Here is a 19,252-nt window from a genome sequence, read left to right as displayed (position 1 = left end):
CTTTGTCATAATGTAGTGAGTTTACTGTAATCATGTACATATACAGGATTTCAATTACACCAGTTTGGGAGTCCTTCTTTTCTGTGAAGTTAATGCAGGTTTATATTCCATAGGAAAAAAGGTATTCGAATGACACTCTTCCCCCCCTTCCATTGCACATAATGTTTGCTGTGAATTAATATACCACTAGATACAGATACAGTAAGTCTCATGGTTAACACCAGTGGCGAAGTGAAGCCGGAACACCGTTGCAGTACATTTTTCTATAGGATTAACTTAAGAATCTTGACCGATTTTGTTATGAAAATGCTTTTATGGCGCCCGACCGCTCTATTTTCGGTGCCTGGGCACCAATGAAGCAATATCTTTTCCATGGGGAAATTGAATTAGTCTTTCTGCTTCTTGCCACTTGGAACAAAAAAATCACTGTCCTGTTCCTTACATAACCAGTTTTGATGGTACATTCCGAATCAGAGTCTCTGATAACTGACGCGTATTTTAAATGTTTGCAGAGTCAGGAGTCCACACATCTCCCACACAATTGTCTGATTCAGTCAGTCGTCCATGTGATGCAATGAAGAGAACATTAGGAACTTCTATTACAAACTACAGTACTACTTTAAGAAGGCTAACACTTTTTTTTAGTAAAAATGCTGATGAAGAAGACAGCAAAAGTGCATCCTACTGTAGACATAAACACAGGTTTAAAGCAGCTTTGTATATCAGTCAGTGCAGAGACCCAGAGATTAGAATGAACAACTGCCCTTGCAACTGGCTTAGTTTATCATTTAGTGCATTGGTAACTTTGTAAATGTGCATGGAAACAAGGTGTATAGGCTATGATTTGGTGGGGTAGGAATGAGGTGCTGGTGAGCTGGAATGTGTGTCCATGTTTTTCCCGTGTCCCGCAACCCTTTTTTGCAGCCCACCAAGTTTTGGAAGTAATCAGCCAAAAAGTAGGCAAATTGTATTTTTTAAACCAGCCAAGAACCGCACTTAAATGTAATATAAAAGCATAAATAAGTGCTACACATTTATTTAAAAAAAAAAAAAAAAAACATAGGTAAGTAATAATGTTATAAACTATTTATTTATGTATATATTTATTTATTTATGTATGTATCTGCTTTGCTTGTTTTGCTCTCACAATTTACAGTACCAGAACTGCTGTTTTTTATCTGATGAGATCAAATGCGGAAGGTCCAGGGGAGTCTTTAAAAATAAATTTAAAAGCAATTCTAATTGTACTGATACAGTTCTTAAATTGGCGAGTAATAAAAAATAACTGAGCATTTGTGTGATTCGTACTTTTACTGGATGCAGAGCTGCAGAAAAAAGACGGGGGGGGTGACATGATACACTAATATACAAGTTCTGACCTGGTGATGACTTCATAATCGAAAGGAATTGAAAAAAACACGCATTATAAAAATGGCCAAAACATAACCAAACCACCTAACACAACATTTCCAAAACGTGTTATCCTCGCAGGGCGTAGTTTTAGCTGTGTTGCTCCTTTTCTTTGGAACGCACTACCAACCTTTATGAGAGAATCCACAATAGTAATATCCACAATAGTAAAAATACACTTAAGACGCACTTATTCTCTGCTGTATTTTTTTTTTACTGCAGTCTGCATTGTTTATTATAATATACTGTACTGGTGATCGATTTTATCTCTATTTACCTATTTTATTTATGTATGTATAGAATTTTTTAACTGATTAATTTGTTACTGACTGCGTTTTGCAATGTTGATTTGTGTTTGATTGTTTTGTTTTGTACAGCGCCTTGAGACACCGAGGTGTGAAAGGCGCTATAATAAATTAAAGCAAAATACTACTACGACTACGACTACTAATAATAATAATAATAATAATAATAATAATAATAATAATAATAATAATAAGGGAGAAAACTTGTGACATTTCAATCTTGCCCCCAAACAACCCATTAGGAGATAACTGTTCAAAACAACAAATTTCACAGCTGATGTATTTATTTTTGCTTTCTATTATTTGATAAAGGTTTAAAGGTCATTAGTGCCCCCTGGTGTAGATACTAGGTACTGATTTGTATGGATCTCAACTCGTACTGTAAATGCTCTCTTAGTTTGATCAATACTTTACATGCAAGCTGCTAATCATGACTTTAACCTGACACGACAGGATAATACATTTTACAGATGCAACCATATTTTTCAAGAACTGGATATAATAGTAATGCCTGTGTTTGGTTTCAAATTCCTTTCGAAAAATTGAGTACCAGAATGACATTTATTTCAAGCTCACGGTGAAAGCTGTATTAATGTAATTACACGCTGAGTAAACATTACTGAAAAGTGCCATTTTACTACATAGTATCCGCCTAATATAAAGGAAATGGGACACAAAATAACCCCCAAAATCTTATTTTATTTGCACTTTACTGCTCCAGAGAAAATGCTGTAGCTAGAGAAACAGGTGATTTGTTCATTAGATGAATGGACAGAATGTTGCATTTTTGACTGACTGAAAAAAAAAAGTTTCAATGTAAGAAAACTGCAAAATTATTTTCTTGAAAAACTTCTTTCTTAAAAAATTGGCAACAGATAGGCATGGTTCTGGCAGTTTGCGTCAGTCCTGACCTGAACACTCAAAACAGAGACTGCCAAGTTTTACAAGACTGTGCTAACTAACCATTTTGATCTGTAACTTGGAGTTTAATTAGTGCTCAAACCCTGGGTTGCACCTCTGAGGTACAAAAAAAGCAGGTAGGGGTGGGGGGTGTTAAAAGTGTACACTGTCTTTAGAAATCCAATATTCATCCAGTAGGAAACAGGGCAGCAGTGTGGAGTAGTGGTTAGGGCTCCGGACTCTTGACCGGAGGGTTGTGGGTTCAATCCCCAGTGGGGGACACTGCTGTTGTACCCTTGAGCAAGGTACTTTACCTAGATTGCGCCAGTAAAAAACAAACTGTAAAAATGGGTAACTGTATGTAAAATAATGTGATATCTGTATAATGTGAAATAATGTATAATGTGATATCTTGTAACAATTGTAAGTCGCCCTGGATAAGGGCGTCTGCTAAGAAATAAATAATAATAATAATAATTGATAATATTACTGCTATAGTATTGACAACTAATTAATATTATTGCAGTCATACTGTATCCTGATTTATCTAGCTTGTGCTCAATGTATCGGATTGGCATTTAGTGATCCGGGAAGGCATATTCAACACCTTCCTCAAAACTGGGAAGATCCAGGGAAAACAGGGACAGGTGGCAACCCTCCTCAAACCCAACAAACCAAAATCAAACCAGACCACAACCACAGTTCCACAGAGATCACAGTGTTGCTAATCTAGCAGAAAGAGCCTTGCCGATATCAGATCAAAGCTACATTGGTAGAGCTTTGAAAGAGCAGTCCCGTTTTACCAGTGTCCAAGCTACAGGATTACTCATCCCTACCTGCAGTACTTTGTCATCCTATGCACACTTTTATCATTTTTCCTTTCTGAAGAGGGTGGAAGTCATATATTATTTGTTTATCAGCTACTGTCTGTTAAGGTCTACATTATTTAGAGGTATAGGTTTTGTCAAATTGCACATACTCTTTTATATATATATATATATATATATATATATATATATATATATATATATATATATATATATATGTATGTAAGTGGTTTTGTTTGTGCACTGGGCATGGTATATGTCCAGACAACTTTTTAATAATCAAGAAAACCACACAGACTCATTTAATTTGAAGTTTTAACGAATCAGAGCAGTAGTAGTGCCCTTTCGGTTTATTAAATGCTTTAAAACTCAATGCAGTAGGGATTCAAGGAAATGCATGCACATGGATTAAGGAGTGGTTAACATGTAGAAAACAGAAAGTATTGATTGGAGGAGAAACCTCAAAAATGGAGCAAGGTAACCAGTGGAGTACCACAGGGATCAGTATTAGGTCCTCTGCTATTCCTAATCTACATTAATGATTTAGATTCTGGTATAGTAAGCAAACTTGTTAAATTTACAGACGACACAACAATAGGAGGAGTGGCAAACACTGTTGCAGCAGCAAAAGTCATTCAAAATGATCTAGACAGCATTCAGAACTGGACAGACACATGGCAAATGACATTTAATAGAGAAACGTGTAAGGTACTGCACGCAGGCAATAAAAATGTGCATTATAAATTGAAGAAGGAATCTATGAATTTAAATCAAGGGAAGTAATGTTAAAACTTTACAATGCATTAGTAAGACCTTATCTAGAATATTGTGTTCAGTTCTGGTCACCTCGTTACAAAAAGGATATTGCTGCCCTAGAAAGAGTGCAAAGAAGAGTGACCAAAATTATCCCGGGTTTAAAAGGCATGTCGTATTCAGACAGGCTAAAAGAATTTAATCTATTCAGTCCTGATCAAAGAAGACTACGCGGTGATCTGATTCAAGCATTCAAAATCCTAAAAGGAATTGACAATGTCGACCCAGGGGACTTTTTCGACCTGAAAAAAGAAACAGAGAATTGTGGGAGTCTGGAACCAACTCCCCAGTAACGTTGTTGAAGCTGACACCCTGGGATCCTTCAAGAAGCTGCTTGATGATATTCTGGGATCAATAAGCTACTAATAACCAAATGAGCAAGATGGGCCGAATGGCCTCCTCTCGTTTGTAAACTTTCTTATGTTTCTTATGTTTCTTCTTAAAAAATTGATTGGTTGGTTGCGCAGACCACCGTAAATCCCAAGTAATAAGCAATCTGGGCGATCCAGTGCTTTTACATGTTTAACGACATTAGTACTTCAATACAGTAATACAAATATGGTTATCATATGCTTAGCCTTCAGGCTATAAAATGCAAAAAGCTAAAGCGCCCACCGCTAAATCCTACAACTTACAATATATCACTCTCTTAAGACTAGAACATAATTTCTATACCTTATAGCAATGCATCCAATATAAACAAGATATAAATTCAAATATATGCTTATCTTCCAATATATGGAAGTGTAGTGTAGGATATATTGAAAAATAAGAACTGTCTTCAAAAGGCAGAGACTTTATACTAAATACGACTAAACAGCAATCAGTTTTTCAGAGACCCTCAAAGCATGGACAGCGTCAGCTTGCAAGATCAGTTTCAGTGGCATCGAATGGGGTCTTGCTCTGGGCTTATATAGGATTTCCCCTTCATTGAATACATCAGGAGTCCCAATTAAATCTGACCATCAATCTGCCTTGACAGTTCTTATCTTTGAGTTAATGATATATTCTAGAAGGATCCGGTCAGCTTTTTAAAACTAATTGGAGTTTATAAAAAAACATTCAAAATTAATTGGATATAACTCCTTTCCAAAATATTGGAACATGATCTCATAGTTCTCATTTTCAACCCCTCCTTTCTCTAAAAAGTCAGGTGAACCAAAATTCACAGGATCCTTGCTATAATACAATACAAGTTTATATGTGTATCAAAAGAGATGCTGTTTTATATATAACATCAACTTTCTGTGTGATTATATTAACCTGGGTCTACAATATATTCCCTCTGAGTAGCATATCTTGCCCACTTTTCAGATTTACTTTCATATACAGGTGTGTTAACAAAGTATTGGACAAAGACTGTAGGGGTTTATCACAAGCCTTTGAATAAAAACCAGTAAGCCTACAGTGGTCAGTTCATTTATTTCCATTTAAATTTAAGCTACAATGAACATGTTAAATGTTTAACTGTGCCATTCTTGGACTAAGCCTGACCTCTGTTTCTAAAAATTCGCCTGCACAAGCAGGTTCCTGGCACCCTGTTTACTTGACAAGATTAGTGTTTTAATTAATATAAAACTCCACTGTAAGCGCTTCTCCAAATTCACTGCATGAAGTCATTTTTTGGCTCTCAAACATCATCCTAATTAAAGTCGCTACCTGCCTGATAAGGACTGATACAGTATACAACTTTTCTAATTTAAATGAAATGCTCGCTTCGGCTGCCAAGTTTTCTTCCAGTAAGTCTATTGTGTATTAAAATTATTAAATACAGTTTACACTTTATTGTCTTATATTCAAACCTAACAGTTCCTGTTTTTTTATTGCAGTAAAACATTAATATAAACTAAACATTTATATTCTTTAGTTTAATTGATATTGTAATGTCTAAAAGACTTTTTGTTTAGTTGGAGACAGAACTAATTCTTAAATTGATTAAATTAAATGAACATAATCTCAAATGTGTCTTAACAATTTGTCTAAAACATTGTCAGTGTCAGGCATCTGTTATAATACACTTTTAATATGTTCTTTCAACAGTTTAACTTTAAATGACTTTATAACATATATTTCCAATCCAGATACTTCAGTAATTTTATTTTACTCCATTTATCTCATATGAAGTCATTTAAGCTTCCAATGGAAGCTTAAATGACTTCACAACACAGAAGGCAAGAGGTTCATTTTTAATTAGACACCTGCTTAGCAGCAAATGCAACTTTGAATATTAAAACTTAGGACTGCTCATACATTTACTTAATGTTATTATATTAGGTTTCTTCTTTATTTAGATACTTTTGTTTTTTCTTACTATAATCAAACCTAGTTCGATTGCTTCTAGCATATTAACTCTGTTCCATATAGTTTGACATTCTTCTCTCAGTGGATCAGAATGTTTTAAGGCTCTGGGTCTAATTAAAAAATATGCTTTTGCCTGATAAGGGAGGTTTGGAACCTTTTAGCAGGTTGGCCTGACCTTTTGATACCAGGAGCTGTCTTTTTCAGATCTTACACAGATCAGATCTTATACGTCTTATTCAAAAGGATACAAAATACAGGATCCTGCAACATTACTATTAGCAATGTATTTCATTCTATAGCATCCAATCCATATCTAATAAGTAATCTGTTCCTAGCAAGATTCAGATTCTCCTCCTGACTCAGCTCGAAGTGGCTCTGTGAACACCACAACAGGCCTGTGCATCCAGCATTTTACATCACAGCTGTGGGTGACCAGCTTCATGATGCTGCCTACAGTTCAAGCTGCTTTAGATGCATGCAATGCAGTTCAGTTTTATATGTGTTGTGAATAGTACTCTGAGTAGTCACTGCTGTATGTACAGCATTCAGGTTTTTGCAAGTAACCTTTAAGATAACAGTTCCATCATGTGAGAGATAAAATGTTGCACATATCAGTTGTGAATACAATACTGTATGAAGCAAATATGGTTTACAAATGGACATCTAAAATGGTAACGCATGTAACACCCAGAATTACCTTACTATAGTTCTTTAGAACTTCTATGTATTGTTAGTAAGTTTAAGGTAAGGTGCATAGTCTGTGCCTGTGTTACTGCTCAACTGTATTTGCTGGCAAGGGAGTTGCAATAGTGGCACTGTAAATCTTTCTTTTTTTCTAATTATCATTTAATTATTTTTCTTAACCCTGACTAAGACTTAAAGGTACCTACTTCGGGGCAGGGTAAAAAGTCTAATTAAAAATAAAAAAAAGGTATTAGCTCATAATTGTTTATTAGTGGAAATGAATGACCTGCACTGGCACTGGGACACGCAGAGGGTATTTGAAGCAACGGTGAACTGCATGATTAGAAGACTAGTCTGAAAAAATATTGCCACTGACCCTTCCCTGACATGAATGAAGTCACTGCAGTGTTAGCTGTGCCATCCCTCAGAGGAACTTATAGATTAATTTACGGTTGACCACCTACCATATTAGATGTCCCTCACTGCTATTAATTTTCACATTACTTTACTAGCAGTTTCATTACTGGAAGCCACACATCATTTTCTGTCTGACAGGGAATGCAGCGGTTAGATTATGGATTTCTTTGTTAGGTTCAGAGAGGAGGCTGTGGCATATAATGTGAAATTACTCAGTGAGCAGTGCCTAATATGAAGTGTACATATTACAGAGGCCAGATGAGACAGTGTTTTACATCTACCACTATTGTTCAATAAGAGTTATGATGAAGCAAGACAATTTTGGAGTGAACTGTACACAAGCTTTGTGAATAATAAAGCACTTGTATATTTCTATATTAGTTTTGGGCAGTGGTGTCACCATTTTTTAAATTAGTTTTAAAGAACTACTAAATAACAAAATAAATAAATAAATACTGTAAATCAAATAAAATACACTTTCCATTTTAATTCAGACCTTTTGATTGTGCTTCCAGGAATGCATTGTTTTTGTTCCCAGAAACTCCCAGGTACAAACTCCCTGCCTGGGAACACTATTTAGGTTTACCCGGAATCATTTCTAATATCTGCATGTATGTTTTGCATTGCAGATGCATGTACATGTACATACTCCATTTTGAATTAACTCTCCTTATGACTTTTTATAGTTTTTTTTTTTTTAATACGTTTGTTCTACAGTACCTTCTGGTAAGGTATGGGATGAGCAGATGTTTAAAACAGGTGTGCTGTATTTTAAGTATCTAACGAAAAGTCGAATGAAACATAGATAGATTCTGAATAGGCTGCTCAGATGCATTGTGTCGTCAAGCAAAGATAGATGCTTCATGTTGAAATCATTTCACTGGCTGTGAATCTCAGGGAATTAAATTTGGCAATGGCTGTGCAAGGCTGATTTATTCTCTGAGCTTACAGGACAGGTTGAGGCTGCAGCTGCTGTTAACATTAACATTTTCAGTGCTTTTAAAAAATAAAATCCTCTTTTTTTCCCCCCATTTTCTCTTGCAGGAAGTCCTGCTAATCTGACCTGTCGGGCCTTTTTTGGCTACAGTGGAGACGTGAGCCCTTTAATTTACTGGATGAAAGGGGAGAAGTTTATTGAAGATCTGGATGAAAGCCGGGTTCGAGAAAGCGACATCAGGTAAAATAAATAAGTAAATAAAATAAAATCCAAACCATAATTGGATTCCCTGTTGAAGAAAAAAAAACAATACATTAACTGTAGCAGCCCTCTGTGGAGATGTTATTGTTTTTTGCCAGTGGAAAAGTACCCTGAGTGACAGTATTTTTTATCTTATTATTTGATTAAAGGTGCTCCAAATAAAGTAAAGAAAGATCTATCGAATTTGTCTGACAGACTGGTTTAGTCTTGTAGGGTAAATGAAAAGGAAGTCTTTGAATAAATGATTTGAAAACTTTGTTTGCTACAGGTGTCGGTATTGTTTTATATTTCACAATAAACTTGACACCGCTAAAGATAACTGTAGAAATCACAAACAATTCAGGAAAAGAAGCATGATACCATAGTTAAATAAAAGAGGCACAGTGCATAAATAAAACAATAGGCTTTTGTTTGTTTGTTCTTTATCTAGGTTGAGCATCTAGAACTCGGTTTTAATCAAATATATTGATGTCACAAAGATTCAGCCCAGACTGAGATATTGACAGCCTGTTAAATGTAACTTTAGCTCCAGATTTGTTTATAGACTAGTATATGCTTTCCCTCTTTTGTTACAGATTCAACACACACACACACACACACTTCATCTGAATTTCACACATTTTAAGAAATGTAATTCTTAAAAACATTACTAAACCCAATTAAAACTCATGCAAGGTCGCAGAAGTTTATAATATTATAATCTTTTGAGTGGGTTATAATTAGGGCTTCAGATTTTCTCCTCTGATTTTCTACTCTCCTTTAAAAATTCAGTTGATACCTGTTAAGCCATTCGTTTTTCTCAACCACAACTGAGAAATGCATTAATAGTAAAATTGATTTAAATTTACAGGCTTTTAAATCTCAAGTCTTACTTTTTCATTTAAAAGCAGAAGCGACTCATCTTTATGTAAATACAGTTACGCATAACGATTGAAATAAAGTGTGTCCAGCATAAAATACTTTATTTTTCATTATAGTTTTAATAAAGATTAGTCGCTTATTAACATGTGGCGATCTCGTTTGTACATCCTGCTTGTAAATGAAAAATGAAGGCTTGGCCAATTTAAAAGCCAATCTAGTTGTTTCACAGAAAACGTTAATTAATGTTATGATTAACACGTTTTTCAGTTGTGATTGAGATGCACGAATGGCTCAACAGGTATCAATTGAATTCTTAAAGGACAGTAGAAAAGTCAGAGTAAAACACAGAAAATCAGAAGCCTTGGTTATAATTAGGGCCCTGCAAAATTCACGGGTGAATTAAAACGACAGGACTAACCTGCAATTCAGTCCTAAACCTCCAGGTGTCTGCAACCACTCCAGCTAAACTGATCTAAAGAATAATTAAGGAATCAACACATTAAATTCTGGATAATTAGAAAATACCCCCTAATTACGAGGGATAATTATGACCTTTCTAGATATTGATGCGTTTGAAGAAAAAGCTTACCTCGAGACTTGCTGCTTTAGAAAACATGGATGCACCAACAAAATCAAAAGCCATTTCTTTGAGAGATCGAACGCAGCAGTGTCCACCTGGTGTCTCAACTCTCCCCAGTTGCAACGCATTGTAAGGGACTAGTGGATCTTATACAGTGGTTTGAAAGCCGTAACATTAGAATTCATCAAACGTATAATAAAGTTGCAGAATTAATAAATACATACCGAGCACTGGCACAAGAGTTACACAGCACAGATGCCAGAATAAACCAACAGGGTGTTAAAACTTTCCACAAAGTTTATGAAAAATGTACACGCTACTACAACCCTTATCAATGCAGACTTAAACCATGTTTTATTCAACCAGCTCACAAGTAAGGATTTTCGACCCATAAGAAGTTTGTAGTTTGGATAAAGAAACCCTCCCATTAGATTCTATTCCAGGGTTTGATGCTGACTGTAAATCAGAAATGGGGGGATATCGGCAAAAGGAAACGATAGTGGAATTTCTTTGACTGAATTTTGGAGAAATGCAGAATAACTATTTCCCAATTTAGCAAGAAAGGCTAAAATATATTTGTTAGTTGTTACCAATTTTGTGGATGCTGAAAGTGTTTCTTCATATCGACACATTTACACAGAGCAACGTCAATCCACGAAAGAAGACTGGCTTATCCAACTGATGATGATTAAGTTTAACAGAAAAATATTATGCACAAGAACTGAGAATGGATTTTTTTGTCTTTCATGCAAACATAAGTAACAGTTATGGGCTCCTTGTGAACACCTTTTTTCTTACATTATATTCAAAGAACAAAACAAAACCAATAAAATAAAAACACAGCTTATCTATGTTACATAATCTATCAAATGCCCTGACTCCAATAAATTGTTATATTAACTCCCCTTCTGTAGACGAATTATGTATTTGTGCCCGGTGAGATCCAGATACCAAGGAAATGTAATGTAATCAACATTGTGTGGCTAGAGGACTAAATTACAGGTTAAAAAACAAGTGAAAAACAAAGGGGCCTAGTTATAATACCTGTTACTTAGTTACGCATTTTAATTGGACTGCTGATATACAAAAATCCTGTTTTTACTAATGCTACAGCTGTGAAAGTAGTCACTTGTCCTCCTTACCTTGTTACAGCAAAATAATTGGCATGTGTTGCAACCTCTTGTGTGAATTTATGAGGGACAATGGCACCACACCTCACTGACCTAAACACCCACTGCCTTTCCGTCATGAGACTACCTCAAAGAGAGACTGCTAATACTACATTAAAGTATGTGGGCTGTCCACCGGAAGCTAAATTGAGACTGTAAACTCCAGAGGTGAAGTTGTTCTTATTAAAGTACAATATATTCATTAATTTATTAATTAATTAAATGGAAACCAAATTCCACTGTTTGACTAAACCTTTAAATTATAACTAGAATATCCAACCATCTGTTTCTTTAAGTTATGTGCAGGAAAATATATCAACAGCATTGGAGAAACCAACAGATAGTGAAGGCCTATCCAGCTCAATGATGCCTCAGACTCCCTTCATTCTGCCAGAAAATTGGTGGGTTCCACATGTTGACTTTCGCTGCTGAAAGATCTGTGAGATTAATTTTCTTAGACACCCACAGAGCACACAGCTGCAGATTGTCTATTCAACACGAGGAAGAAAGGCAGATTTCTTGCTTTCCTGCTATGAACCTGGTGGTTGCTAATGTAATCATTAGTGCTGCGTACATGACACATACAAATATCACTTACATGTAGACAGCTGCTGTTTAATTTTTTGTATAATTGCTTCAAGCTCCCACAAAAAATGTCCATACAAAAACAAGTTTTTATGTACAGTAAGAAGTACTTTATAGAACAGGTGGTATTAGAGGAAACCTGAATAAGAACACAGAAGAATATCAAGCATGTGAATCTAATTTACTACCCAACAGGCTGTTCAGCAGTACGTACAACAGATTCTAGTAATATTAAAATCAATGATATCCAATTGAACTTGTATGGAATTCATATCTTGAAGCAAACATCAGTTTTGATACATCTAAAACATTTATAATGATGACCTTGGTATGGTGAATCAATGTTGATTTGTGGTTTAATACATGCATGTATGTGTCTTATGGGTTACTGAAATGTAAAATGAAACCTTACCCATACATAGGCTAGACCATTCATATTGCAGCAGATCCCAATCAACAAAAAATAAATAAAAAAAAAACTGAAAAGCCTGCACAGGATGAACAACACAGAGACACTCTGTATAGTACAATAGTGTGTGTGTGATGGAAGAGGGCAACATGAAACCAACTGGCCTTTTCAATTGGCAATGAAGGTGCTTTCAACAAAAAAAACAAAAAAAAAACACAGATCGATCAAAAGCTAAGGATAATTGATGATGTTAGTACTTTAAAGGATCAAAGGCTTAACACAAGATCACGAGGGGCTCTGTTTCAAGGGTGCAAAGCCGCCTCTTTCCACTTCAGAGTTACATTGAACCAAAAGCTGGTTCAACTTAAACTACATTCCGGGAGCCAGATAGACTGAACCAGAGAGCAGCCTCTTACGTTATGTGAAATAATCCCTTTATATGACAGGCCAATAAGAAAGCTAATTACAGATAGGCATACTTCAAGATCAACGCAGGTCTTTACTTACTGAGGTCTGCTACAGCCCTTGAAGCCATCAAAAAACTTCACGTAAAATGAAAAGTTAACAATTACCATTAACAAACAAAATATTTTAAACAAATAAACAAAATGTATCCAATGTGTCGAGAGATCCAGCATAGAATAACCTTTTAGTTATGAAGCTGCTGCATGAATATTTTGTTTATCGGATCTCGTTGTGGAATCTGTCTTGCATTCATTCTAATTAAAAGCAGAATTACTGGGTGAACTGCTCTGTTCCAAATTAAGTTGTGTTGCTAAGCAGATGCAGAGCTTGATCTAAGTAAAGTAAGTGTACAGGTGGGAGGTTTCTTCCTTACGCATGGAAGCTCCCCAGAGGAATTCAGGCAAGCACTCAAGTGTATCAGGAGTTATAAGACTAGCAATCATCAGTCTGGAAAATCTAGAATCATCCATCAAACCACATTATCTGGCTGAAGCAGGTGCTCATTGGGTAGTAGCCCGGTTAATAGGAAAACTAGGAAAGTCTTTTGGAATTGGATCAACTAAAGTATAAAGGGATCCTTCTGGAGCCAGTACAGTCATTAAGCCCTTATTACCACATAATTCAACTCATCAATGCAGATTCCCTTTTACTGTATAAAGTAGTGGATGTCTAACATATTTCTCTACAGAAACAGGCTCCTGGTGGACGTAAATATAACGTAAATATATTTAGAAGACTAAACCATTTTTTTTACCATGTTTTATTATTATTATTATTATTATTATTATTATTATTTGTTTATTTAGCAGACGCCTTTATCCAAGGCGACTTACAGAGACTAGGATGTGTGAACTATGCATCAGCTGCAGAGTCACTTACAATTACGTCTCACCCGAAAGACGGAGCACAAGGAGGTTAAGTGACTTGCTCAGGGTCACACAATGAGTCAGTGGCTGAGGTGGGATTTGAACCAGGGACCTCCTGGTTACAAGCCCTTTTCTTTAACCACTGGACCACACAGCCTCCTCCTTTATTAGTCTTATCAATGAATTGTCAAGCTTGTATGTGCTTTATCATGCTTTCTATTTTGTTTTACAACAAACTACAATCCTAACAATGTTGTAAACTTTTACAAGGGTCAGAAGGTGCTAAATAAAAACAAGGTTGCCAAATGGCTTTTAAACTCAGATTTATGTCACCGATAGAAGGGGACACATTCCATTAGGTGTTTAACTACTTTCTGAACCATGCAATGATTTAGTGATCTAAATTAGACAATAGTGCCTCTTCCTTGCACCAGTAAGGACAATTGGGGAAAAAAAGGTTCTGAAAGCCTGCACCTAGTAAATGTCAAGAAGCTCATTCAAAACTGTTTTGGGGTAATCAGCTCTGTTTGATGTGGATTGGGATATCAAAGAGAAAGTTTGCCTCAGGAGGACTTATGCTTTTTCTGTTGTTTTTACCAAGCTCTCAATCATTATTCCCACAGTACCAAAGACAGAAAAGCCCCCGATTTAAACATTGTCTGCTGGCTCACGATAATACTTTTTCTTTTCTCCCAGCTGTTGATTATAAAACGTTTTACAGCATTCTTTTACACACACACACACACACACACACATACATATATATATATATATATATATATATATATATATATATATATATATATATATATATATATATATATATATATATATATATATAATAATAGATGGGCTTCAGTGAGTTACAGGAACATAATTTCATCCAGGGTCTCTGTGACATCATAAATTACGAGACCGAAGGTTAAGAAATTTATAAACTGTCACAGAAACCCGAGATGGAATTGTTTTCCTGTAACTCACTGAAGTGGCCCATCTATTATTTTATATAATACATGGATACCCTTGTGATGCTAATATTAAAGAAGACAAGGTTCAGCAGTACAGTTCGGGTTTTTTTTTTTAAATAGGGTTTTTCAGTGCTGTACAGACGTTCTGTGTTGTTATCCGTTTATTTTCTCTGAGATACGATGGTACCAGTTTTACATTTTTTTTTTAACATATTCTCATTTTGTTGATCAATAATGAACATTTCTGTACCGTGGGTGTTGTTGAGTGATTGAAAACAAGACATTTTGTGTTTGAATTGAAAGTGATGGTGTCGTGGAGTCGAATGGGTCAAAGTTCAAGTATATTTTCTTCTACAGGAATTATCACTTTTTGATGTCACTACTATGACATCAAATCTATATACCTTTTTTTTCGAATGGCTCAGGATGCAAATATAGCCTTCATCCATCCATGTATTATATATACTGAGCATCAAAAGAAACATATCACTTATATTTGAGCATCAAAAGAAACGTGTCAGTTATACTTGGATAAAATTCACTAGATGTGATCGAAAAATTACAAACTCTATTTTAGAGCAGGTGCAGTGACTTTTTATTGAGCTGATTAACAATTGACATCACGAAGATGCTGCAAAATGATCTGTCAATCTTGGGCAGGTGTTGTGACTCTTGGTCTCCCAGTTCGTGGCCTGTCATTGACAGAGTGTGTCTGGTTATACCATCTCTCCAGGTTTGAAATTGCTGGGTGTGAGCACCCAAGATGGCGAGCCACAGTACGCTGCCCTAGTCCAGCCTCCAACATGCCGATTGCACGAAGGCGCTGCTCTCTTGACAGACTTGGCATATTGTTTTTTTTTTCTGTGATTTTCTTTATTGCTTTTATTCAAGCTTGCAATTCAGCAGCTGAAGTCACTCCATATCCAGTGTCCAATCAATGTTCTCACTAATTAGGTGATTAAGTGCATATGCTTCAGTCATAGTCACTCAAGCATGTCATGGTCAAGGATGAATGATCGAGTGATTAAAAAGAAACCAAAAACATTTTGTCAATGTCCATCATTTATATACCTTTTCGAAAATAAATGTGTTATAATACTGATAAGTTTCTTTTGATGCTCGGTATATATATTATATATATGGTCATGACTTTGCATGATTTAACATTAAATTTATCTTTCTAATCCACTGTCAAATACATGTTAAGACACACATGGCTTGGTCTTTAAAAAACGGTTAAAGACAGTGATTTATCCCAGGTTGACTGGCCTGGAACTCAGAAGACATGACTCTCATAAAGTAACATGAACCTAAAGAAAATGGTATCTGTTCAAAAAGTGCACTGGCTGTCTTTTTCATGAGAACAAAGGTAGCTAAATCGAATTGACCTTTAAGTAAACGTCCTGCAATATAAAGTTTATATGAAATGTAACCTAGACAGAACTGGATTTTCAACAGAAATGTTTAAAAGTAGTAGTAAAAAGTAGGGCAAGTAGTATAAATAGTATGTAATATAATGAATGTGATTTTTTGTAATACTGTGGACCATAGCAAACACAAAGCAAACACATATTTTCTTGAAGTAATAGAACTCTGTGGTATAAACTAGCATTAAACTAGCAATTTTTGTTAACGTTGTTAACATTTGTTAACATTGCTTTATTCCTTTTAGAAAATTATACTTTGCTCTTGCACTTGTTGCTAAATAAATACCATAGAAACTAGCGTACATTAGACCTGTGGCTTATGCAGCTTTTAGTACCTAATATGAATTATGTATCAAATAACTGTACAAAAGGCTAATAGCCTCTTCAGCTTATGTAGTACAAGGTCCAGTGTGTCTCCAGAAATATCTTCTTTCTGAAGAGCTTGAAAAGTGTGCCTCTGAATTGCAACCTAAGGGATTTTGCTGATAATGGTTCTAATTTTCTTAATCAGTTCTGTCACCTTTATATTATATGAATATGTAATTGGAAAGCACACTGCTATGTAAGAGCATGTCCCAGAAACAGTAATTATGAAATACATATCCAGTTACTTAGATACACTTAATTGCAATGACTTACCTTAACACCCTGACTGCTGTACATGATTAGGTGTTCTTAGTTGTGGGAAACCACAATTACCCTCCAAGGCTCCAAATACTTATGGTATTGATATTCCACTATTGATGGTGGGCCTCTATATCATCAACATAAGAGGGGAAGCAAGACACATGTTGTGACTATGTTATTGTAGAGATACTGAATTTTTTACAGAATCTCCTGAACAAAGGCTGCATGCCAGCTATTGTTACTGCGGTTTTCACTTTTCACACAAAGATTAATTTAAGAATCCTTTTCCTAAGGCAAGACATGTAGGTCTGGATCAGTTTGTTGAATATGTGGTCTCTGTTTCTTCACCTTGGCTAGAACAGCTAAAAAATGTCATCCCCAATCAGTAAGCAAAAACATTGATTTTTTTTTTCTTCTTTGTCAATGCAAAACTTACTTAGAGGTTAAATCCTGGTTTCCTGCCAAAGAGTGTAACATAATTAGATTTGAACCAGCCAACAGAGCCCAAGACATTTAAACCAGGGGCTAAAAGTTGTAAGCGACAGCATTCTGTATTCATTTAAGCTTTGGATTGCTTTGATATAAGAACTGAGGAGCTTCTTGTTTACAGCGGTCCTAACAAGAATATTCAAGCACTCTCAAAGTCTAGGCTTTCATTATGCTTGGTGGATAATCCATCCATTTGGGCAAATCCAGTGAGCTGACCTGGTGCCAACTGGCACCAGCTTTAGTATAATAGATCAGTACTGTAAGGAAAATTGGCCTTGTAAGAGGAATGTGAGTTAACTATTGTGAACCTGGCTCCCTGAAAGGTAACGGTTTTACTTATGTGTTCATTCACTGCTCAAGGCCATGGCCATCAGTGGAGTAAATGGAAAAAAACTTGAAGATCAATCCCAGATATCACCTCCAGGATAGGGCGCCACCTGTTCAATTAGTTAAGCGTTGCCATAATGCTTCTGCGATTCGAACAGGTAATATTGTTTCCTTTAGCAACCCAAAGTTACAATAGGGAATCCAATGCTTCAAATGTAATTCATGAACAGAAAAAGACAATGTTGTAGTGTGTGTGTCTGAAGTTCTGTTTAACAAGGTATTTCGTTTTTTTAATAATACAAAAACAAAAACAAGAAATGTAGAACAAATATTACAAATACTCAAAATAACTGGTGTTCCTATTCATATTTCTGCAGTAAATTCCCAGCTGTGAATTTTCATTCATTTTATTGAGAATAATTTTCCACTGCTACTTGGTTTCCATGGTAGCATCTATATTCTATTAAACACAAACGAGATTTGTCTGAAGTATTCAAAAGTCAATAACATGATTTGTACACCCCTGCTGTCTTATACAATATGGGTTTGTTATAGTATGAAGTGTGATTCTGTCTGGTTACTCATTTTAATTGCTTTATCATTATTTGATATTTTATGTTTACACATTTTGTTTTTAATCTTGCACACTGTTGGTGTCAGTCATGTAAATACAAGGGTTAAACATCCTGCAGTGCCTATTATGGAGGAAGCCTCCTAGATATTGGTACCTTATTCTTCAAGACATCTATCCCAGTCTTAAATTAAAAGGTGCAACTATTCATTTTACAAAACTAGAACCAAACAACCGAGTAGTTAAACCAAGGTTTTTAATCTTAATCACGTCGTTTATTTGGTGTTCCTCTTTCATAAAATAGAAGCAAATGTACAGACAGAATTGAACACTTTGAGAATAAGCCTCTTGGGATAGTAAGCATTTGTCAATAACATAAGTAATTAATGATTCAATCTTCTTTGATATCAGAACAGCAAACTCAGGGGGCTTTATGTTTGGCCTCCTAGCTGTAACAGAGCTTGAAGATGACATGTGTGACCTTCTACTGCTGCAGTCATAGCAGGATTGTTACTTGGTTTCCAGAATGACAAATTGACAAACAGCTTACAAAGGGGGCTGTGTCCCTGCAACTGAAAGCATCTTTTGGAAATGTAAACAAACTACTATCTTTTTTTTTCTTTCCAGAGTTCTTAGAGAGCACCTTGGGGAGCAAGAAATTTCCATTTCCTTCATTATCGATTCTGTGGAAGAAGGGGATCTTGGGAATTATTCATGTTATGTGGAAAATGGGAATGGAAGGCGGCATGCCAGTATTCTTTTACACAAAAGAGGTAAATATCAATCTACTTACCAAAAACCAACAGTAAACATTGAATGCAGTCTACAGACTTTATTAGCAAAGTAGGGGTCTTCTTTAGGCTTGTGTTGCGAATAAGTTAGGCAAGGTACAATAGTGGTCACATCTGATTTCCCAGTGGACGAGGAATTTAAAATAAACAGTTTACAAGTCATACTACACATTTGCCAGACCAGTCAAACACTGATATAATATAAATAGTGATATAGCGTATATAAATAGTCTTTTTTACGTAACTTGTACCTGCAGGCATG

The 19,252-nt window shown here is 35.6% G+C and overlaps 1 protein-coding gene across 2 annotated transcripts in view; it reads left to right on the top strand.

Annotated features, from left to right (window-relative positions):
* The window catches only part of LOC117406505 (interleukin-1 receptor accessory protein-like 1), a 475,103-nt gene that overhangs the window by 429,234 nt on the left and 26,617 nt on the right, over window positions 1–19,252 (top strand). For both annotated transcript variants that reach the window (XM_034010584.3, XM_059029188.1), the window contains exons 7-8: window positions 8,702–8,834; window positions 18,827–18,972. In XM_034010584.3, coding sequence (XP_033866475.3) covers window positions 8,702–8,834; window positions 18,827–18,972 — 279 coding nt within the window. The remainder of the gene's footprint in view (window positions 1–8,701; window positions 8,835–18,826; window positions 18,973–19,252) is intronic.

The sequence above is a fragment of the Acipenser ruthenus genome, chromosome 8, assembly GCF_902713425.1.
Source record: "Acipenser ruthenus chromosome 8, fAciRut3.2 maternal haplotype, whole genome shotgun sequence".
NCBI lineage: Eukaryota > Metazoa > Chordata > Actinopteri > Acipenseriformes > Acipenseridae > Acipenser > Acipenser ruthenus.
The sequence above is the reverse complement of the archived record's forward strand: the minus strand, read 5'-3'. Positions and strand labels throughout refer to the sequence as shown.